Raw genomic sequence first — 23611 nt, forward strand, 5'->3', positions numbered from 1 at the left:
GCATTGTACATGCAGAACAGATCAGACTCTGAAATGGGCAGACAAGTGGATAGAGTGGACTGTGTGAGAGACCCCCACCCTCCCGGTCCAAGCTCTATTTCTCTTATGGCACATTGTGGCAGGCTTCTTCCTTGCCATATTCCAGTCTCAGTGCTCCATCTGTAAAATGTGACCTTATCTCAGCATGAACACAATGCAAATGTACAGAGTTAAAATCATACAGTGTTTTTTTTAAAAAGAACCCCCCCACAAAAAAATCTTCTCCAAATTCTATTCCTTTCTGATAATTAAGAAATATGTAAACAACATCTGTTAGCATCTTGGAAACCAAACAGAGGTGGGGTTTCAGTGTATGAAATGGTGCAAATAAGCTTCTTTATTTCCCTGTGCTGAATCTCAGAATGGCAGATCTTGCCCAGAAATAGGGCTGTAGATAGTCCCAAGGATTCTGGATCTGCACTGCAAAAGAACAAACTAGAGACATAACACTGGGCTCTCAGAAACCACACCATTCAATTAAAAGGGGGGCAATTCAGTCCCAGAAACTGGGAACATGGAGTGAAAGCTTGGAGAGAAATGTCTAGAGAAGTTGTAGAGGCTGTATTCAGATGACACAGAACACACAGGTTTATCAGAATTGTGCATGAGCATATCGCTGTTAGATCTGAGCCCAGTAGCTTCTTAGTGATCAACAAGATTTTTAGGGTATCAGCTTTAGAGAGTCAAAGCTCTTCCTTCGTCAGGCATCTAACAGAGGGAGCTTGGACTCTTGAAAGCCCACACTCTGAAAATCTTGTTGGTCTCTAAAGTGCTACTGAATCTAGCTCTATTATCTGAAACTTGTTCTTAGTTCGTAGTTACACATTCTTCATGCTCCCACCCCTCATGCTTCCCAGTTGGAACAAGGCCAAATTTGTCATGAAATCTGAGTACAGACACTTGGCGAATACTTCCCTGCAGCTTCACCACCACCCAATAGCTGGGATTTTAAACTTCAGTTAAAGCCAAGTTTAGAACTCTGGTTATGAGAGTGGGGAAAGTAGTTTGCCAAAGCACTCGCTTATGGAAAGCACAGCAAGCTGAAATCTTCCTGGTTTGAGCAAGCACCATGTGGAAGAGGCATGTGCAAGTACAGCAAACAGTGTTCATACACAATGGTGACAAATCTGTGCTTCATTACTGTGACATCTGAATGTATCCAGAACCTCTGCTGCAGGCTGCAGAATTCAAGACTGACTGGATGAACAGAGAAGTCTGACTAGCTTTTACAATAGCTCCTCGGCCATGTTCTTTGCCTCACTAGCCAAACGGGAAATAAGCAGTAATTGACCCATGCTAGATTCAGCTTTTCCAAGTGAGAAAGTTTCTTTCTGTGTATGAAGCTCTGCCATCAACAGTTCTCCCCTCTTTCCCTGACTAGATATTTTAGACTTGCACAGATTTAGATCTTCTAAGTAGAAATAGATGGCATAAGATTTGTATAATGTATTCCAGACAAACGATTTAGGTCTCTACCCTCAGAAATTCTTTTTAAAATGCTGGAGACAGAGTCAGCCATCCGCCTCTCCCAAACAGGTCCCAAGACTGGAGTTCTATGGGCTCTCATGTGTTTTTCATATACCACATCTGGCATAAGAATATAAACCATATTTTTATGAATCCAGCATATATGTAGGAATTTTTTGTGATTTATGAGCTCCGCTGACATCAACAAAAACAATATTAAAAAACTTTTATCTGGTTGCCAGATTTGACAGCTGTGCAACATAAAAACCTCTTTATCCACCGCCAGAAACTGTCTGGTTAACTCCTACTATAAATCTGTTTTAAGTCTTAAGTAGTTGTTCAGCAGGGATGCTGATATACCAGGAACTGTTTCAGACAAAGTTTTTCAATCCTGGAGCCTAAACCTAGGCCAGGTAACACTTCTAAATGAAGCAGATCAATTGAGTGGCCTAGAAACACCCCAAGATTATAAGGGACTCTACAAAACCACAGCAGAACCCTCACTCTACCACTACTCACTATACAATGTACACCAATCAGTGAAACAAACAAACAAACACAAACACACCAATCCAGCTAAGGAGGCAACATTCATACAAAATGAATTTCTGCATGGATGAAGAACTGTGTGGGCAATTTAGTTCGGTGCACATTCCTAAAGCCAAACAAAAATTCTGAATGGCACAAGGCTCATTTTAAGAAGGTAAAACCTATCAGTTGGGTGTGTGTGGTAGGGGCAGGGAGAATAGTAGCTGGCTTAAATTCTTCCTGCTCCAACCCCCCCGATCAATAGTTGATACACAGAATATTAGTTCATGGATCTATAGCGTCAGAAGCTCCAAGTGGGTTGCTCTTCTAGCCCTGTAAAAGTCCTGCTACAAATTTCCTACCAGTTTGCTAAATGGAGCTGTACGTAAAAGAATATCCCCCCACCATCCTACCAAGACTGTCCCACAATAACCTGAGTGAACACCGTGTCTTCTTCTGTGTCAGACTCATCGCTTGAATCTTGGCTACTGTCTTCACTCTGTTGGGATGCCTTGAGTGGTGCCGATGCAGAACTGGCTGCCTTGGCATGTGTGAGCTGAGCTGCAGCATTTGATTTGGTTGCTAAAAGAAAGCAGAGGCAAGACAAGGGTCAAGGAAACTAAAACTGAAGGAAAAAGTCCATTTACTTAAGGCTCCTGGCCATAACCATTTATTATTGTCCAAAAAAGGAGATGGGGAGGGAGACACATCTCCTAGCAAATGACAATTTGAAGGAAGCCTGCTGCCCTGACATAGAAATGGTCCTTTAAATGTTTGCCTGCAATTCCCTGGTCTGCTCTCAAGTGGTACTTCTGGGTCAAGGAAAAACACCATTAATTAGGGGTTTCATAGGTAGAACAACTAGACCAGGGGTAGGGAACCTGCGGCTCTCCAGATGTTCAGGAACTACAATTCCAACTAGACCATCACAATGAGAAAAAAACCCCTCTTTTTCTCTAATGTCTGAACAAATGAAGACAGGAGAAGTCAGCTGGAATCCAACTTGTAATGTCTAGGCACCAAAACCAGTCACTTGCCAATGTTTTCACTTCATCTTGAGACAAACTGCCATGTAGTATTTTCCACACTACAAAGCCTGCCAAACATACAACAGGAAGAGTTACCTAGTTCCAGGACAGTGAAATGAACCACTTTGTTGAACTGTATGTATGAACAGACCTGGATGAAGGAAGATTCCTATAGTAATTTCTAACACAGGCCTATCCACAAAAGAAAAACACACCTCCCCCTAAAAAGTTCACCAATGCATCATCATGGCAGTGTTAATTGTACAATTTAGGTAGACAAGATAAATGTAAGACAGGCCTCCCTATCAGCCTTTAGAAACCCAACTTCCACATCACTCCCAAATTATATGTCAAAGTTCATCTTACAATATTTGTCTTCTTCATGAATAGGGAAGGAAAGAAAAGAACAAAATACACAGGCTATTGGCCAGGATAAGCAGGGCAAGGTCTAACAGAAGGATGTTATACAGGGCTCAGAAAATTGGGCCCATTAGAATGGCATCACTAATTTCTTCCCGAGACATGATATCTAGAAACTTATGCTATAAAAGATGAAGTTCTTTAAAAAACAAATCCTGGTATCTGTTCTGTAAATGCATGTATTATACTCAGTGTAGCACATGTTTCAATATTCCAGGTACACCATTTCAAGATTATATACATGGGTTTCTCCCATTTTACTTTCAGAAGAACCCTCTAACAACTATTTTTGAAAGATACCCAACAAGTTTCATGGCTGAAAGAAGATACAAGTTCATTGTCCTACACAAAAATCAGTCTACCTTCTACACTCTACGTTCTGGCTCTCACTAAGATTTGAAAACCACAACATTGGTGTATACATCATACAGTCTCCACCCCCCCTTTTGACTCCTGAACATTTTAAGAAAGCCCTATGCGTTTCAATTAACATTCCGATTCACACAGAAACAAAACCGTTCCAGACCCAATATTCCATGGATGAACCTCCTCTAGGAATTTCCTAGAGAAGCATTTTTTAAAAGAATATGTGGTCCCTCAGGTGTTCTCCTTTATTATTATTACTTAAATTCCAGGAATGTTTTTTTGCTGCTCATTTTATGAAACAGTGACATGCACAGACTACCTGGGGTTTTTATTAACTCTGCACAGGCCCCAGTATAAACACATTAGTGACTCCGCTGATGCTAGCCATTTGCAGCAGCAACTTCAAAGTTGGCAAGCATCCATAATTATTTTCTCAACGTTATTAAGGAAGGAAGGAACAGTGAATTTGAATTGTAAATATATTTAACATGCAGCCCAGGCAATTTGTACTCTGTAGTTCTGGCTGCTCTTGGGTACATCACAGGAATAATCATATATTTGGTTAGCAGATAATTTAGAAAAGGTCAAACAAAAGGTTCCTTATCTCACTTCATTGCTCAGTTTTCAAGCTCAAATCACCAGAGAAATATTACCACACACCAATGGAAAATAAGACACATTGAAGAGAAAAGCAACTGTTAGAAAGGGCTAGTAATTATAAGTAAGCAACGCCAAAATCAAATGTTTTCCTGCTTCAAAGTACCGGTAAATATCTTAGGACTAGTCTATTAGATGCCTACCAATAGGCTCAAGATAGCTTACAAAGCACTATTAAAAACATCACAATAAAAACACACACAGAATAAAAACTCAAGTTGCCACAATTCAAAGATCTTTTTTTGAAACTGAAGTTTAGTAATTTCCAAAGAAGAAAGGACAAGAGTCTAAGATTTACAACAACTTATGTCGGAAGTACCGTAATGACAAATTAGCAGAATGTAGTATGAAATGAGAGCCAGCATGGGGTAGTGGTTAAGAGCAGTTGAACTCTAATCTGGAGAACTGGGTTTGACTCCCTACTCCTCCATATGAGTGGCAGACTCTTATCTGGTGAACCAGATTTGCTTCCCCACCTCTACATTCCTGCTGGGTGATCATGGGCTAGTCACAGTTATTCAGAACTCTCTCAACCCCACCTACCTCACAAGCTGTCTGTTGTGGGGAGAGGAAGGGAAAAGGAGTTTGTAAGCCATTTTGAGTGTCCTAATAGGAGAGATATAAATCCAAATTCTTCTCTTCTTCAACTAAAAACAAAAGCAAATGCTACAGCTGGATATCTGCAGCAATATGTCTATCATCAATACTTGTAAATTTCAACAGGGTCTCATCTATGGACCCCAGTGTAGTGGTTAAAATATAAGACTAGGACCTAGAAGACTCCAATCCCTATATTGTCATGAATGGCTGACCCTGGTCTAGTCACTCAGTCTAAACTACCTCATGGGGTTGTTATGAGGTTGTTATAAACAGCAGGGCAGGAGACCAATATAAAGTGAGGTATATTTTAAGTACCAGTAGATAAATAATATAGTGGAAAGTGAATAAAAAGAAGGTTGGTGGGTGAGTGGGAAAGAAAGTAAGCAGGGTGAGAATATGGGGGCTACCAGAAGGAAAGAAAAAGGAAATAATATGGGGAGTGGGATAGAAGAGGCAACAAGTAACCCTCCCCTCTTACCACATGAGTTCTTGTGCTTATTGAATTACAGACATTTCATGATTTGGTTCTGAGCTCAAATGGAATCAGGAGGAAATCCCAGTACTTAAACCTGCACCCACAATTTTGATAGGCTAGAGAAGGGGTCTGCAACCTGTGGCTCTCCAGATGCTCATGGGCTACAATTCCCATCAGCCCCTGCCAGCATGGTCAATTGGCCATGCTGGCAGGGGCTGATGGGAATTGTAGTCCATGAACATCTGGAGAGCCGCAGGTTGCAGACCCCTGGGCTAGATGGAGAGACAAGCACAGATAGATAGTTCAAGGTGAAAGTTCATCAGATGATCAATAGGGACAGGAATAATAGCCTAGGAATTCCTTATACCCCACAAGTCAAGTTAGTCATACGGAAGGTCAACTCATCACAGAACCACGATAGGTTCAGATTAGACACTGAATGATATCATCTAGCAATAACCCAAACAATCACTGAAGATAGTACACCTTTGTCAGGTTTTTCTACAGATGGAAGAACAAATGTTGAAAAGACAAACTGTTGTGGATTTTCTGGACTGTGTGGCTGTGGTCTAGCAGTTTTTGCTCCAACATTTTGTCCGCATCTTCAAAGGCATGTTATAGTAAGATGTGTTTCTCTTGACACATCTTACCATAACATGTTTCTGCAGATGCCAGACACAGATATGGGTGAAACATCAAGAGCAAAAACTACCAGCCCACGGCCCCACAGCCCAGAAAACCCACAACAGCCAGTTGATTCCTGCCGTGAAAGCCTTTGACAATACATAACCAAAAGACAGTCAGGGCATAGCATTTCAAGTAGGCCTTGTAAGCCTGTGGCATCATTATTTGAGTCCCAAATAGCCCAGCTTACCAACATGTTAACTCATCATTCCAGAAACCAGACTACTTTTCTTGCTCATGATGCCACAGCCTCCTAGTATTCCAGAGCTCTTTCCCTTGCCAACAATGCCTCAAGAACCCCACATGCAGCACACAACGTCAAAGGTGCTATGCTATCCCGCTTCTGTTGATCAATACCTCCCCCTTCATATTAACCTGTACTATTCCAAGGTGGACCATTTGCTCATCTATCTCAGCATCAACTCAGTTCTTGGGATAGCTAATATGAGCCAAATGCTGAAATCTTGCACAGACCTCACAGCCCAGACAGAGTTGCTGGGAAGGGAACCAAGGACCTTAATGCAACTGGCAAACTGTAGCAGTTGTGCGAGCAAAGCATATTGCTCCACTACTGTTACGAGGCCTTTACTTCTTTTCTCTCCAAATGCAACAAGTTGGAGTATTTATATCCATGCTTAGACTTCCTACACATAATTCCCTTAAGACTCCCCTAAGTCCCACACCTCTTGTACCCAATGCCTCATTACTGTTCTTCATTACTGCTGCAAGCAGCATTCTTGAAGAATGAAAATACTCCAGATCTCTGTTCAGAAAAACGATAGTTCTAGCATATGCTCCATCTCTTTACAAACATTCCTGATATGAAGCCTCTGAATTTCTCCATCAACTGGCTTTCAAACTGATGCCTATTTTTCCACAGACTAATCATTCAGAATTCATAATGTTGCTTTATTAAAAAGCAAGCTCTTTTTCATCTGGAGTAGCAGTAACCTAAAGGGAGAAAGGGAAGGCCTTCAAGAAAACCTTGTGCTCTGCCTGACTCTGCCAGTGGCTGCATTATATGATAAAGGAGCCCTTCACACCGGTTTCATTCCATAGGAAAGGAATTCATTCCAAATCACAGAAACAGGGAAGCAGAGAAAGTCCTGGGCTAAATTTGATTTCTTGTATGGGAATAACTCAGTGAGTATAATTTAGTTTACCGGTTGTTTTTATAACTCTCTAGGCAGCTTATCATTTAGAAATGGATTTGGCTTTGCAATATAACAAAAAGTTGGCAACAGCCACCACATCCCCCACCAATTCTTTGGCTAATTTGGAAAGATATTCGGAAATAAGATTAGCATAGAATTGAGCAATATTGACACGTCTGTCCAATCACAGCTTCAGAATAATTGGCATCAGCTCCCACATCCCTCAGTGCTTCTGAGCACACTGTGCACATACTTCAGGAAGCCTATTTGTTACTCATAAGCCTTCATTCAATGTTTTTAACTGAAGAATCGGAGAAATGTAGAGGAAAGCAGAAAAGGCTCCGAATACCAGTGAAAACTGAAGGCATCTTACCAGATGGAGGTGGCAGGTTTTGTGCTGCTGGGACTGTTTCGTCTTCGCTGTCAGATGAGCTGCTGCTCTCGCTCTCAGTTTCCTCCTTTTTCAGAACACTTGAAGGAGCCTTCACTGGGGTGCCAGGTTTAGCAGCCGGATTGGATTCCCGACTCCAAACTGGGGAGGCTGGAGTGCGATTTTGCGAGATCTCTTGCACCATGAGGATTTGGGGGGGGGGGGGGGGGGGGGGGGGGGACATAAGCCACAGTGAGTTCTTTATTTTCCATGCTTGAGAGGTCCATTTGAATTTTGAACACATTATTAAACTGCCATTTCCCTACAGAATCAAAAAGGCATATTGCCAGCACTGGAGATAATCCTTAAAACGGATGAAATACAGTTGATATGAAGAGGCTATTTGTATTACTTAACCTCTGGCATAACAGTTTAGGATCACAACTGAAGGACAAGTTTGGTATGAAGGAGTTTCATGTGAGAGAAGAGGGGAAAAAAGGCTTTAAGAGAATGGGCTTGTGACAGGAAGACCCAAGGGTACAAAAATGAATGTGCGCATGCATGCATCTATTTCTTTTCAAATTCCTCTGATTATCTCTCACTTTAAATGCTGCTTCTTTTATTACATTCCTACAAGAAATTCAGGGTCTATATTTTTTTGCGGTCCCTGGACCTGGGGGACATCCCAAATCTCTAGCTGTCATGCCTTGCTAGTTGTAGTGGACAGACCTTTTTGAAACTGTTATTATTTAGAATTCGATTTATTGTTTAGAATGTGATGCATCCCTCCCTCTACAATGATCCATGTCACAGTACTGTTGCGTAAAAATGCTGATTTTGGATGCCCCATGCAAGACCACCAAGATAAGTTACTTCTCGTTGTTTCAGTCCTATGTAAGGAAATGATTATAAACTACACCCAGAAGTCAGTGATTTTTTGCTTCCTCTCACATAAAGCACCAGTGTCTGCTTCTTTTCAAGGAAAGCAAGGAATTTTAGTGCCCACAGAGCCTGCCTTTTATCTGCATATCCAGGAACAGCTGCAGGTATGCAAAGATGTTGTCCAGGATGGAACCAGGAATGTTTAATGAGAACTAAATGCCTAGAGCTTCAAGGTTAGGTTTGTTTGCTTCTCTGCCTCACAGGAAATATGCAAATACTTCATCAGCTGAATAAATATCCAAAACGTTACATTCAATTCAGACACGATTCCCATTTTAGTCATGCCAATCCACACTCGTTCCCCCAAAGAAATGAAGCTTCCAGTTTATTGTGAGGGTTGGGACTTGTTAACAGAGGTACAATGTACTCCTCACCCCTATATGCCAGCAGACATTGTGTGGAAGAAGAGTGGACTGGGAATTACAAGCAGGTACTGCAATGTAAGCAGCCCACACAGCACCCACCAGGGTCACCTTACCCTGCAAAACATTAAAACCCAAACCTGCAATTTAAGTGTGGCATGCATCTCCAGTCTAGAGGAACAGGATTTTTAAAAACCAATTTGGTTTCTGAAGCCCCCTCTCTGGGCCTACTCCATTTAGCAAAACTAAGTCCTCCTTTGTTAAGGTACGGAATGGTGATTTGATCAGAGAAAATGTAGAATGATATAACTTGGCTTTCAATGTTACCCTTTGTACTGAGTCTTCCATCATGCCTAGGCCAAAATTTTGAGCCACTAACGGGCACAATGCCAGTCAAGTTTTACTAAGTATATGGGTTGGACTGGGCTACATGTTACTATTTCTGTAGAAAGGTTATTTAAACATGCAATAAAACAATTAATTATCACGTCAATTTACTCAATGCAAAAATGATGATTTAAAACAATAGTCTCATCCTTCCAGACCCTCATACTAGGTTCCCTGCTCCTTTGTAAGGGGCAGGTTCCCACTGGTTCCTTCTGTCCCTATTTTCCCTTTGCTAACCCTGTGGAGCCCGGGGTCAACTTCTGGTCCTACCTCTTGTTTGGGGTTCCCTGGGCCTCTCCAACTTGCCTTGGGTCTTTTGGAGATCTTCTGACTCTGCTGTTTCCTCAGGCCATACTGGGCTCAGCCATAGTGCTGCCTGCAGGCTCTCCCTCTGTCCAGGCCTCTAGGGGTTTGAGGCCTTTTCTGGGCCAGACTGGGCCCTGCCACCTCTGGGCCTTCTTTGGTTACTGTGGCTGTGCCCCTGGCATTTCCTCTGCCATTACAATGCCAGGCTTTGAAGGCCCTGGTGACTTGCCCCCCCCCCCCCCTTTGCTGGTAGTGTACCACTTCTGGCCTAGGTGATATTCGAGATACAGGGGGGCTACCCAGCGAACCACAACAATCATATCTAATTTGGGTTGGGGATTTTTTTGGTACCTTACAACTGTTTAAACACAACCATGAGAAAAAATGGGCCACTATGTATTACATACAACTCCCCTAAATACTATCTTTTGGAATTATACATGCTTACCCAACACAAAATAATGTGCCTGAAAATTATCTAGGGGAAAGTGATTATTTATATTAAAGAGAAATCCACAACAGGGAAGAAGTGAAATAATATGAATAACTGTCAAGCAGAAGCAAATTCAGGTTATCAAACAACATCTCTCCTCTAGGCCTGCTTTTACCATGACAGTTATATGAATTTCTAAAAAGCAAAAGACATAAAAGGTATAATAATCCAAAATGCCAGCTTTTGAGGTGTAAAATGTTCATGAAACTTCAGTCTTGCATGTACCACAGTGTCTCGTGGGTCACATCTTTAGGAGTGAATATCCATGCTAATAACAGTGCTGGAGTACTCTATGAAGTAATTCCTTTTGATAGCCAGCATGCTGAAATGATTAGAGTGTCTGACCATGGTCTGGGAGGCCCAGACCAAGCTCGAATCCCCATTTTGCCTTAGAAACCTGCTAGGTGACTTGGGGCCAGACACAAACTTTCACCCTTAACTACTTCACCCTTATCTACTTCACCCTTAACTACTTCACAGTTGCTGTGAGAATAAAATGAAGTGGAAGATAATGATGTAAGCTGTTTTTGATCTCCGCAGTGGAGAAAAAGGTAAGGAACAAACAAAAAAGCCATGGGGGCTGCAACTGACTTACACCAAGACAGAATGAGTCACTGACCAGGAAGTCAAGTCATGGGTATAAGCAGTATTAAGGGAGAAAATGGGAATTCTAAACAGCATTGATTCACAAATCGCCATACTGCATTTCTGCCTGGACATCCCCACCAGCTGCTTCATCTATATTGTAGACATCAGAAAATTAATTATCTCACAGGCTGCACAAAAGTTCATAATATAAAGGACTGAACATCTCTAGTTAGCCTCTAGCTGATGTATTCAGTCCACTTTTTCTGTCTAGAGGAACATATAAAAAAGCCTTACCATAAAAAAGGCTAACTTCACCTTCTCCCTCTCTTTCACATCCCAGCTCAACTGCCTTACAGAATGGTGATCTTACTGGCCCATGAGGATGCAACTAAATTGTTACACCATTTCTTTCACATGGGGGAAAGCAAGGGTTAATCCTACTATTTCACACGAAAAGAAATAATTCCAACCTTCTGGCTTACTGGAACTGGGAGAACTTCATCCTCACTCTCAGATGATGATTCACTGCTTTCTGAGCTCTCTGCACTCCCAGCAACCTTGACGGGAGGCAGAAGTGCAGGTTTCACCAAGCTTGGCACAGAGGGCTTTGATGTTTGCTTCAAAGGAGCTGGAGTAGAGGTTGCCTTGCTTGACAGCAGGTTTGGCAGTGCATTTTTCACTGATGCTGCAGAAGTCTGAGGTGTTTTTTCAGATGATTTTGCCTAGCATTAAGAAATTAACAGAATGGAATAAATAAAAGCTCAAAACTCAACTCGTTCACATTTTAAACTTTTTGAATTACAGATGACGATGTTGTTTTGGAAAGCATTGATTGTGAAGTCTAGGAAACTCATACAGGGGAAACAGGAGGAGTAACTTGATGTAGCCATTTCTGACAGTGGCTGTTTCAGTATTTCTAACATACAGGCTTAAAATTTTTGAACTCTCATCTAAAAACACAAAAAGCATTTTGGGATCTAAGTTCCCATTCAACACTGATGTCCAGGGAAGAAGCCTTCTTGAGTCACCAGGTATTTCCCAGCAAGTCAACAATCAACTGTTTATTCCCTATCACTCTGTTCATGAACTCCACTCACCCAGTTCCCCAGCCGAACTCCCCCTGCTAAACTCCTACCGCCCCACCCCTCCATTCAGTTCGGTGCCAGCAAGAAACACATTTAGGGGGGTGGGAGGAAAAGGTGTGTTTTTTGCAGTTGCGGGGGTGGCGGCCGGGAGTTCAGCAGGGGGGACCTGTTCTGGCCTCGCTTATCCTCCTGATGGCTGCCTGATCCTGACTTGCTACTGCTGCTGCGCCACAGGTGAGGGGTGTGGGACCGGGAGGGAAGAAGAGCACAAGAGGCACAGCCTTGCTGATCCTGCCACACTGGCTGGGCAGAGGAGAGAGGGGTGGGGACTAAAATGTGCTCCCGATGTGACCCAGGCACATGGCACTTGGATCAAATTACTCCCTCTGCCCACATAGACACACACTGATTCTGTTAGAACAAGTCATATGGCATCGATGAAGGAGCTTTTTGTGCTAACAGAATATACTTTCTGCTGACAAAACACACTGCCCTTTGCTGAGAAATAAGGAAAGATACAATACATTATATTTAAACTCTGTTCCATTTACTCTCCATGTTGTGCCTAGTGGTACAGACACAAACACAAGGCACCGGTATCCAAAGCCACTGAGGAGGATTCTTCATCCTTAATGTCGAAGGAGTCACTGGTATCTGCACTGTCTGCTGGCTTTTTGTTTTCAGTTGGATTTCCAAATCCTGCTTTGATTCATTTTACCTTTGTCTTTGCTAGAGAGGCCTTTACTGTGGATCCTTTAGAAGATGCAACAGTGACAGGAGAGCTTTTCACTGACGTTGCACTGATCTGTGGACTTTGCACAGCTGGCTTTACCTAGAGTAAAGAACAATCATAATTAGCACATGGCAGTTTCTTTTTTAGGACAGGAAGGACCTGAACTTCCATTTTGTAACTTAACCTTCAAAAACCTGGTGAGGAATTTGAAGTAAACAACATTAATCCTGTCCCTGATCTTTTATGGTGCTGTGAAAAGGATACAAAAACAATTAACAGGGGTCTCAGTGAAAAGGATTAGGTAACCATTTCATTAAAATGATGCTAAAAATCATACAACAAAGACTCTTATCATGTATGGAATGAGAAATGCCTGATGTTCAAGATGGATTCAGAAAAGGAAGAGATACTAGAGATCATTATTGCAAATTTAGGTTGGTTACTAGAACATACAAGAGAATTTCAGAAGAAAATCAGCTTGCATTTCATAGATTTATATTTATTTATTTATTTAATTTGATACACCGCCCCATCCCCGAAGGGCTCTGGGCGGTGTACAGCATAAAACCACATAAAATCATCATAAACATCCATACACAAAGCCTTTGACCAGATGGATCATGAAAAGCTATGGCTCGTTTTAAAGGAAATGGGCTACCACAACATCTGATTGTTTTGACATTCAACCCTGGACAAGAGTCTATTGTTAGGACAGAATATGGAAAAACAGAATTAGCAAAGGTGTCAGACAAAGATGTATTTTATCTCACTGCCTCTGGATTGGATTTACATGAAGGTGGAATGAAAAATGGATGGAGGACTATTAACAACATGAAATATGCCAATGATACTACATTACTATGAAGATTTGAAATGACGACCGGTAAAAGTTAAAGCGGAAAGTGCCGAAGCAGGACTACAGCTGAACACCAAGAAGACAAAAGTAACGACTACTGGGGAATTACACAACTTTAAGGATGACAATGAAGAAATTCAAATTATTCAAGATTTTCTATTCCCTGGGTCCATTATCAACAAAAAAGGGAGAGATTGCGACCAAAAGATTAACAGCCCATTCCAGAGCCCTGGGTAGCCCTGCCATCTCCAAATGTCTTGCCGCTGGTGCAGGGAGGCAATATACCAAAAAACCATCCCTGCAGCCAAAAAGCCCTCTGTTGGGCTCAATGGGATTATGCTGCATATCTGGAGGCAAAGCCAAGGTGGAAGTCGAGTAAGGTTGGCTCTACCATCAGCCACCCTCCAGAATGCCCCCGCGATGTCAGCAGGGTCGTGACACCTGCCTGCCATCTGATTTACCCCTCTGCCAGGGTAAACACCCAGGAGATGGCATTTCCATTAGTGCAGGGTTGCACCGCCTTCTGATGGCTATTCCTGCCCCCCAGATTGGGCCATTAGACTACGAAGGGCAATCATGAAGGGGCTACAAAAATTCTGAAACATAAAGAAGGAAGTAGCAACCAAGATCAAGTTAATTCATGCCACAGTATTCCCTCTATGGGTGTGAAAGTTGGACAATGAAGAAAGCTGACAGGTCAAAAGTTGATTCCTTTGAAAGGTGGTGTTGGAGCTTTATGGATACCATGGACCACCAAAAAGACAAATCAGTGAATTCTAGGTTAAGTTAAGCCTGAATTGTCTTTAGGAACATAGTCATCTTCTTTTGACCTCCGGGGGGAGGGGGGAATGGGATGATCTAGAGGGGATTATGTTCTGCCATCTGTTTTCAACAATTCAACACTTTATCATTGTTACTGGCGTTTTATAGTATTGTTGTTTTAAATTTTGTATAGTTTTATTTTCAATGTTTTTAATGGATTGTTTTAATTTTGTTGTGACCTGCCCTGAGCCCCGTGGGAATAAGGCAGGATAGAAATTTTAAAAATAAATAGATGAATAAACTGAGGCTATCATTCTTTGGTCACAGTATGAGAAGACAAGTCACTACAAAAGACAAGAATGCTAGGAAAATTTGGAAGCAGCAGGAAAAAAGGAAGACCCAACATGAGATGGACTGACTCCACACCCTCAGTTTGCAAGACCTGAGTAAGGTTGTTAATGATAGGACATTTTGGAAGACATTGATTCATAGAGTCACCATGAATTGAAACTGATTTGACAGCACTTAAACACACAAAGAAGAATGCCAAAACAGCCAGTTCCTAGACATAACAGGCAGAGAAAAAAAAACAAGAGAATTCTAAAAGCTGGACGTGGAAGTTGATTAGTTGGTTCGCTATCATATGCCTTAGATTGTATTTGAGGTCCATATATTATTTTGTCACTAAAAAGTTACATCAAGTAAACAAATGCCTGGAAATACATTCCACCCTCCTCTCCCCCAGTGCAGTATTCACAGCAGATTTAGAAGTCAAGCACATAACACAGAACTCAGAGGACTGCATCACCTTTACAGTGCAGGTGGGAGATTATGGGCTAGGTTGCAATTATGAACATCCTTATAGAACACTTTCAGATACCTGAACAGTTGCTGCATTTGATTCTTCTTCTTCGGAGTCAGAATCCTCACTGGAGTCCTCACTGCTGCTCTCAGTCTTTTCTAGAGCTAAAATGTGAAGCAAGGAGGCATTCACTCTGAATTCTTCAAATAAAATGACATTTAGTACACTTCCACGTTTAAGACAAAAGCCAAAAGGAAGTAAAAAGCCTCAGGGTAAATTCCTTAGGAATCCTTTCAACTCAAGCTATCAATTTTAAAACTTTTTAAAACTTTTCAAAAAAACATATTTAAAACTTTCCACACATCAACTTCTAAGTAGCCTCCACTACAAGCCTAGAATTCACTTCAGTTGTCTATGCTAATCCATACACCCCACCCGCACCGTGTTGTCAGGTTCTGCCTCAGAGTCCTCTGTATCCTGGTAAGTACCCAGGGGCAGGCTCATGATTCCATGTTTGTGTTCCCAAAGCTAACAGCAGATTGTAAGAAACTGCATTGAATCCTTAATATCCAAAATCCCTAAAAATGATTTTATTCCAAGTGTTGTCTTTATGTGGAAAAAGAAAGAAAAGAAACTCAGGGAGGCAAACACCAGACATGAAAACTGAAAGCTCTCAAGAAACCAATTACAAATCACCCAGTATGGTAGCTATGAATCCAACCCAATAAGCTGCCTGTTGCTCTGCACTTGTGACAGAATACAAACACACAAACTAGCCACAGAGTCTTTCTTAAAGGATATGAAGGTGATTCATCTGGTTGCAATGGTTGTGCTACCCTTGGCAGCATTACAAGTTCATTTCTGCCCTCAGTCTCCACAGAGAACAATATGAACACACCAATCTCACTGCGAGCCAAAAGAAGAGATGCGTTTCATAAAGGCAATTCACAGACAAACCACATGACAAGTCTTCTTACCTGGTTTGGGAATTGGGGCTTTTATTGTTGTTGATGTCTTTTCTTCCTCACTCTCAGATGAGCTGCTACTGGTTTCAGAGACTACTACCTTTTGTGCAATGCTTACTTGTGTTTTAGTTTGTCCTTTGAAAACCTGAGATACCTTTACTGTAGATCCTTTAGAAGACGTGACAGGGGTAGGACAGCTTTTCACTGGCATTGCACTAATTGGTGGACGTTGTACAGCTGGCTTTATCTAGTGTAAAGAATAATCAGAATTAGCACATGGCAGTTTCTTTTTTTTAGGACAGGAAAGACCTGAATTACCTTTCTGGGATTCAATTTTCAAAAACATGGTGAGGAATTTAAAGTCAACAATAATAATCCTTTCCCTGTTCTTTTCTGGGACTGTGAAAAGGGTATAGAAAAATTATGAGAGGTCTCAATGAAGGAAGCCAAATGACTCTGTTCCTAAACAAAGCAGGGCAGAGAGAAATACCCAAAGAGAGTTCAAAAAGCTGGATCTGAAAACTGGATAGCTGGGTGGCTACCCCACTCTTCCACTTGCCTTCAAACAATTTCAATCTTCACATTATTACAATTTCACAATTGTGGCACTAGGAAGCATCCAGTAAACAAATGGCTGACCATGCATTCCACCCCTATCTCCCAGTTTTCAGAGCAGATTCAAGTATTAAGTACATGACACAGAACTCAGAGGACTGCATCACCTTTACAGTGAAAGGTGGGAGATTATGGGCCAGATCGCAATTATGAACATCCTTACAAGACACTTTCAGTAGTGATACCTGAACAGCTGCTGCATTTGATTCTTCTTCTTCTTCGGAGTCAGAATCCTCACTGGAGTCCTCACTGCTGCTCTCAGTCTTTTTTAGAGCTAAAATGTGAAGCGAGGAGGCATTCATTCTGAATTCTTCAAATAAAATGACGTTCAGTACACTTCCACATTTAAGACAAAAGCCAAAAGGGAGTAAAAAGCCTCAGGGTAAATTCCTTAGGAATCCTTTCAACTCCACCTATCCATTTTTAAAGTGCTTTCACACATCAACTTTTAAATAGTCTCTGCAACAAACCTAGAATTCACTTTAGTTGTCTAAACTAACTGATCCATACACCCCCCCCCCCCCCCCCCCATATTCAGCTCTCAAAGGAGAGGATTCCTGAAGCCATAGTGTTGGCCTTCCATCACCAAACCAATGTAGAAACCATTAAGCATGTTCAGACATACAGGTAGCATGACTCTGATTAGAGCAGCTTCACAGGCACAGTATCCTTCAACAGATTTTTCTCTGCAGTCCATCAGTTTGCAACGGATGTGCTACACTTGGATGTGCTACACGTTCATCTCTGCCCTCATTCTCCACAGAGAGTTTTGTTTGATATATGGAATGACTGGGCTTACAATGTTATCTGAAATGCAGTACGCACCAATCTCACTGTCAGCCAAAAGAAGAGATGTAGTTCATACATAAACATGACACACATGACAAGCCTTCTAACCTTGCTGGGGAGCTGGGGTTTTTACTGCTGTTGATGTCATTTCTTCCTCACTCTCTGATGAGCTGCTACTGCTTTCAGACGCTGCTGCCTTCTGTGCAGTGGTTACTGGTGCTGTAGTCTGTCCTTTGAGAATCTGAGAGGGCGAGGCAGCTTCTGGTTTGCCTGAAAGAACTTTATTCTGTCCAGCTTTGGCCATAAGTAAAGGAGATGGTTTGTTTGAGTTAGCTTTGTTTGGTCTCTCTTTTGCTTGGACAGAAGCTATGGCTACCCCTTTACCTGGGACAGAATTGGCTTTTTGAGCGGCAAGCTGCAGAGGTGTAGCTGTTTGATTTCCTGTCACAGTAGGCTTTACCTAAAAAAGAATAATAGAAATATCCATTAAGACTGTCAAGTTAGGATACTGTCTCTTACACAATAGCCATCTTGCTGCATCTCCTACATGCTGCTTTGCTTTTTATGCTGGTTTGAAGATGACATAACCTGCTTACCTTCATGTGTGTATGTGTATATAAGGAAGCTAGATTTGTTATTTTATTGTATCAGCTTATTCTTTGTGTTATGCATAAGCCCAAACTACTTCTTTAAACTTTTCAATAAAGCCTGTTGCTTTTATTGGGGTTTTCTACTCCATGTGTGAGAGTCCAAACCCAATAACAGTCAAACTATCAGAAAGATCTTTGTTTCAAGATCCCGGGTTTGGGGACAGGGAACTAAATAATCTCTACAAAGACATAATAGGTTAAAAAACCCTGTCTTTGACAGCATTCCCAAAAATCTCAGCCAGAAATCACCAATTACCATAACTTTCTACACAATTCTACTGGTTTATTTTCCAACTCTGACTTTACACCTCAACAGCACAATTTGGTTGGCAGGAAATTAGCAGGGAAAGGGGGACTTACAGATGTGGCCAATCTTATCAGGCAGGGATTCCAGAAGCTATCCACCATGCACACACACGCGCACACGAACCACAATGTAATATATGAATTTGGGTCTGGCTGTAGAATAGTCCAAAATATGTGTACATGTGCCCCCCCCCCCCCAACCAATTCACATAATTCACATAATAGCACATAATATAGGACATTGGGAAAGAACTGTACTTTTTGTTGTCCTGGAAGATGTCATGATTGTAGGAATCATTGTAGGAAACTCCCAGGAGGACAAGAGTAAAGATGTATGATTTCCCACTCTAAACAAGCCCAGGTAATTTGTTTTCATGCAAATATCTTACAAATATCCACAAGCACATGGACAATTTCAACAGAAAGGAAGAAACCATGAAAATGAACAGAATTTGGCTGCCAGTTTTGAAAAACACTAGAGTCAAGACAGTGACTAATCAGCTCCACACAGACACAGGATGACTATGGACAATAAACAATCAAAGGGAACAAAGGCCAGACTACTTCTATTCAGATGCCTCACCTATTGACCTTGCTATCTCCATTGTTACTCACATGCTACATTTCATTGTTACTCACTTGCCAGGCCACTCCTATTCAGATGCCCTCACCTATTGATCTTTACTCACAGGTATATATACTCCACTTGCTTTCCTTTCCTACTATCAGATCCTCTGAAGATGCCAGCCACAGATGCAGGTGAAACGCCAGGAGGGAATGCTGCTAGAACACGGCCATACAGCCTGGAAACCACACAGCACCCCAGTGATTCCGGCTGTGAAAGCCTTCGACAATACATATCTTACAGTTGTTTCAAATTCCATGGCGCTCAGAATTTTGCATAAGCTCTTAAATGTTGCATTTCATGGCCAGATTTTCAAACATCTGAACATATATACCATAAACTATAATAGAAGGCATTTCTTATACAGCAGATTTCAAGTTAGAATAATGTCTGATAATTTTGTATGCAGCCCATCTTCCATGGAAGGTAGAAAGGCATTTCAAATCTTTCCTTTTTCATATTCAAGACAACAGCATTTCCAAACAAATCTGAACAAGTATTTTAAACAAATCTAGAATATAACCCAAACAGTTTCATGTTCAACATTAACTTCCCAAAGTACACACACCCTTCCAACACAAGTTACAACAATGAATGGCTGCTTACTATCTTTCCAGAAACAACATCTTCTTCAGAGGATGAATCTTCATCTTCACTACTACTTTCTGCCTGGGCTGTAGAGCTGTTATTCACAGGAAGGTTAGCTGTAACACAGAAAATACAATAAACAGAAGTGGCTACAACTTACGGTAAGTGACTCCAGTCAGAGAGGGCACTAAGACTGAATTAAATCACTTAGCTCTCCTAAGGGGCGCAAAATTTTTACAAATGCTCCTCAGTACCCCATGCAGCAGGAATAATGGTGAACAGTTGCATACCTAACATAGGGCAGCCAGGGCATGTGTCCTAGATGCCATTTGAAGATGGGTGCCATCCCTGCCTTCCTGCCACACCTGCGCCATCTAAACTGCAAGTGTGGGGCCTGGAAGAGCAAGATTTCTCCAGCCGGGCAGAGGAACCCATATGTCTTTCCTCTCTTGCTACTACTCACCCTCTTTTGGCTTGAGTGCAGCTTATCCGGTGCACCGTCAGACCAGGCACACTGACAGTGGTGGCAACCACGTAACTCTGCCAGACTCACTAGTGGCAACCATGCAGAGACTGTATTTGACCAATTCCCTGTTTTTTCTTAATCTGTTCCTCTTTCTATGGAAAACTATAACTCCTATGCTCCCTTGCAAAACTGCACACGCATGAAAGCTATGCTGATCCACACAAATTCACAGCTACATTTGGAAAACAGTAATAGGAACAATGAAAGATAGGATCTATTTTAATATTTTCATTTTGAAAGATGTCTATAATAGATTGGTTTAAATTTGATTTCAGAGAAACAAATTATGCCTGTGAAGAGTTCTCATGAGACAATATGTATGCCTGAAAGCTGAGCCCGTGTGCACGCTACTGAGCAGTGCTTAGTCGATCTAATAATCAATAAATTGGTGGCATATTCATGACTAGTAACCATGAGGCAATCTATAACTGCAGGAGTTCAAACATCCACAGATGAGAGCCCAATGCTGGATCCTTACGGCGGCCCATCCTTCACTTCCTCAAACAATCTGACCAAGTCATTAAGATGGTTAAAAAATTAAGGAGCTTGAATTTTGTTTTTGAGCTGGTATTATAGCAAAGTTATCTAAAAGATGGGAGTCAGATGTTTGGACAGGGGCACAATTTCAGTGGGTGCCCAAGGCACCATTTTTTGTACATACATCCCCAATGTCGAGATGTTTCCTTGGTTGCAGTATTCTTTTCATCACCATCTAAAGGGCCAGGCATAAAAAGAACAGTATAATAAAGATGCTTAAAAAGTAAAGCTGTATGGGCACCACAGGGGAAGCCTGTGTTCTCCAACGGCTGCAGTGATTTCAACCACAACCAACACCTCCTCCTGGGTAACGTACAATTCTGGTTTTTAAAAGTGCCTCTTGCCTGCTGCTGGACAGGGTCCAAGTCATGTGTTCAGATACCTTCTAGAAGGATACAGCTAGAAAATGTCTGCAGAAGAACAAAAATTGGGTATTTTGGGCAAGCATTGTAGCAGGAGGATAGTGATGCCTGCCCCTCCCTCCTCATAAGATCCTGTCCCCCATTCCTACCCAACTTTTCCCTCCACTTTTGATATCTACCACACCGGCACTTGTGAAAACTGCAATCAGCAGTTACACTGTTTAGGAGCATCAAATTTAGTTTCTGTGGCAACAGCAACATCCCTGCTCTTCCTGCACATTTCACCCTCATTGGCATTTTCCCTCTTACTTTGAAATGCTTCACTCCACTTTTTAAGCAGTACTGGCTCTTACTTTTTACAGGGCTTGCCACGTCCTCCTCTTCTGAGGTCTCAGAGCTGCTCTCAGGGTCAGGAATTCTGATCTTTGCTGGAATGTCTGTCTTGATATCATCTCCCTTTCGTTTCTGGGCTTGGAAGGAAGCTCTGTTGAAAAATATTAAAAGTTTTAAAAATACTTTAAAAGGGAACGGAACCTTGCATACTTACTGTGAAGGTTCCTTCTTCTCTGAGGTAATGAGGGCACCTTCACAGATTGGTTATTCTCACCCATTCCTCTGGAAGACAGGACTAATTCTAACTTCCTGTTGTTGTCCCTCTATTGGTCCGAGGAATTCAGTTTAAAACTTTCCAGGCAAAGAGCTCCTTAATCAAATAAAGAATGAACTAGAACAATTCTCAACTATAATATGTAGAGAAAAGAAGGTAGTGCAGCTAATCCTAAAGATTATAGAACTTGGAGTGAAGGGAGAGCCCTCTCGGAAAAGGCAGGGTAGCAGATAAGCATCAGCATTTTTATTGTCATTGTGCACGCACAACGAAATTTACAGCAGCATTCCTCGATGCACACAATTTCAGACTCATACATCATACTCATACAATTTCATACAATACATCATACTCATACAATTTCAGACTCATACCCCATCCTCACTTTCCCCTTCCTCCACCCATCCCTACACAGCCCCAAACACATCAACACGAAGCCGCGGAGTTTAGCATAGCCACAGCTCTAGATTAGAAGCTGTCTCTAAGCCTCTTTGTCCTAGATTTGATAGTCCTGTATCGCCTACCAGATGGTAGCAGTTCAGATCCAGTTGGAAGTACAACTGAGGCTGGGCAAAGGAAAGCCCACCTTATTCTCTCCTCTGCTTTCATACCCATGCTATGAGTGGTCCAGTGACATCAGGGAATGTCAGAAGTATCATTAGTGTTGTAGGTCCTTGGGACATCATTGTCATGTTGGTGGGCCAAGATGCCCCCCTCCCCTCAAAGAAGAAGAAACCTTCATGGTAGGTATCCAAAGTTCTGTTCTCACTCTGAGGAGGAGGGCATCTTCACAGATGGGATGTCCAAGAGCGGCATTTTAGTAATAGGAAGGCTCGTTTAATGTTCCAAGAGATGCTGAAGAACCTTTCATCCAAAGGTGGCGTGCAATGAGGTCCACTTGTCTATCTTATAATGGTGTATGATGATAGAGACAGATGCCCAGGTGGAAGCCTTGCAAAATTTTTCTACACTTGGCATTCCATGGCTGCAGTTGTGGCTATGCTCCTGATAGAATACGCAGTATTTCTTTCTAGGAGGGGAAGCTTGCTTCCCACATATGTCTGGATGATGAACTGTTGATGGTATAACTAATGGCAGAATTGGATATCTTATTTTCCTTGTTTGGTGAGGTCAGGGAGATGAAGAGGGAATCTGTCCACCGAATATCTTTTGTACGTCTCAGATAAATCCGCAAGGCCTTCTGAAGATTGAGGGTGTGCCAGGCCCTCTCATGAGGATGAGCTGGATTAGGGAACAATGATGTTCCTGTTAATACTGTCCACTGCAGCTGGCTTGTAACCCAAGGCATCTAACCTGCCTTTCAAGAGCCAAGTGGCCAAGTGGAACCAGGACAGGTCCAGGTATTATACTGGTCCCTGACAAAGAAGATCCAGGTGTAGTGGCAGAATCCAAGGACTCTAAATGGAGAGCTCTACTAAGGCTGTGAACCAGGGTTGATGTGGCCAATCAGGGGCTATTAGAATCACTGTTGCTCATTCTGTTCTGATCTTCCACAGGACCTTGGAAAGGCATACAGTAGCTCCTGTGACCACGGCAATGTCAAGGTGTCTACCCGCTCTGCTTATCGGTGCTGGTAGTGGGAGAATAATTGGGGAAGTTGTTGATTCTGTGCTGAGGCAAACAGGTCCACAAAAGGCTGACCAAACCTCTCTGTAACATGTCAGAACATGAGAGGGATGAGAGTCCACTCGTTCTTGTCCAGGGTTTTTCCGACCGAGCCAGTCTGATAGCACTTTTGAAGTTCCCTGGATGTATTCGGCGAAGATGGAGAGAAGGCACGTCTTTAAGCACAGCCCTCATCAAAACCATCATTCTATGCACTATTAAACATGGTATTTTGATAACAGAGCATTTATATTGCCTTGAGTGACTGTCAGGGAAACTTGCCTTTTTGGAACAGAGACATTCCTCTCCAT

The 23611-nt window shown here is 42.0% G+C and overlaps 1 protein-coding gene across 1 annotated transcript in view; it reads right to left on the reverse strand.

Annotated features, from left to right (window-relative positions):
• TCOF1 (treacle ribosome biogenesis factor 1) overlaps positions 1-23611 on the reverse strand; it is a 48170-nt gene that overhangs the window by 18416 nt on the left and 6143 nt on the right. The window contains exons 3-12 of the mRNA XM_048487889.1: positions 21421-21551; positions 19661-19758; positions 17582-17933; positions 16870-16958; positions 16082-16316; positions 15183-15268; positions 12670-12783; positions 11337-11588; positions 7792-7981; positions 2468-2616 (exon numbers count right to left, since the gene is read on the reverse strand). Coding sequence (XP_048343846.1) covers positions 2468-2616; positions 7792-7981; positions 11337-11588; positions 12670-12783; positions 15183-15268; positions 16082-16316; positions 16870-16958; positions 17582-17933; positions 19661-19758; positions 21421-21551 — 1696 coding nt within the window. The remainder of the gene's footprint in view (positions 1-2467; positions 2617-7791; positions 7982-11336; positions 11589-12669; positions 12784-15182; positions 15269-16081; positions 16317-16869; positions 16959-17581; positions 17934-19660; positions 19759-21420; positions 21552-23611) is intronic.

Source organism: Sphaerodactylus townsendi, linkage group LG03 (assembly GCF_021028975.2).
Source record: "Sphaerodactylus townsendi isolate TG3544 linkage group LG03, MPM_Stown_v2.3, whole genome shotgun sequence".
Lineage (NCBI taxonomy): Eukaryota > Metazoa > Chordata > Lepidosauria > Squamata > Sphaerodactylidae > Sphaerodactylus > Sphaerodactylus townsendi.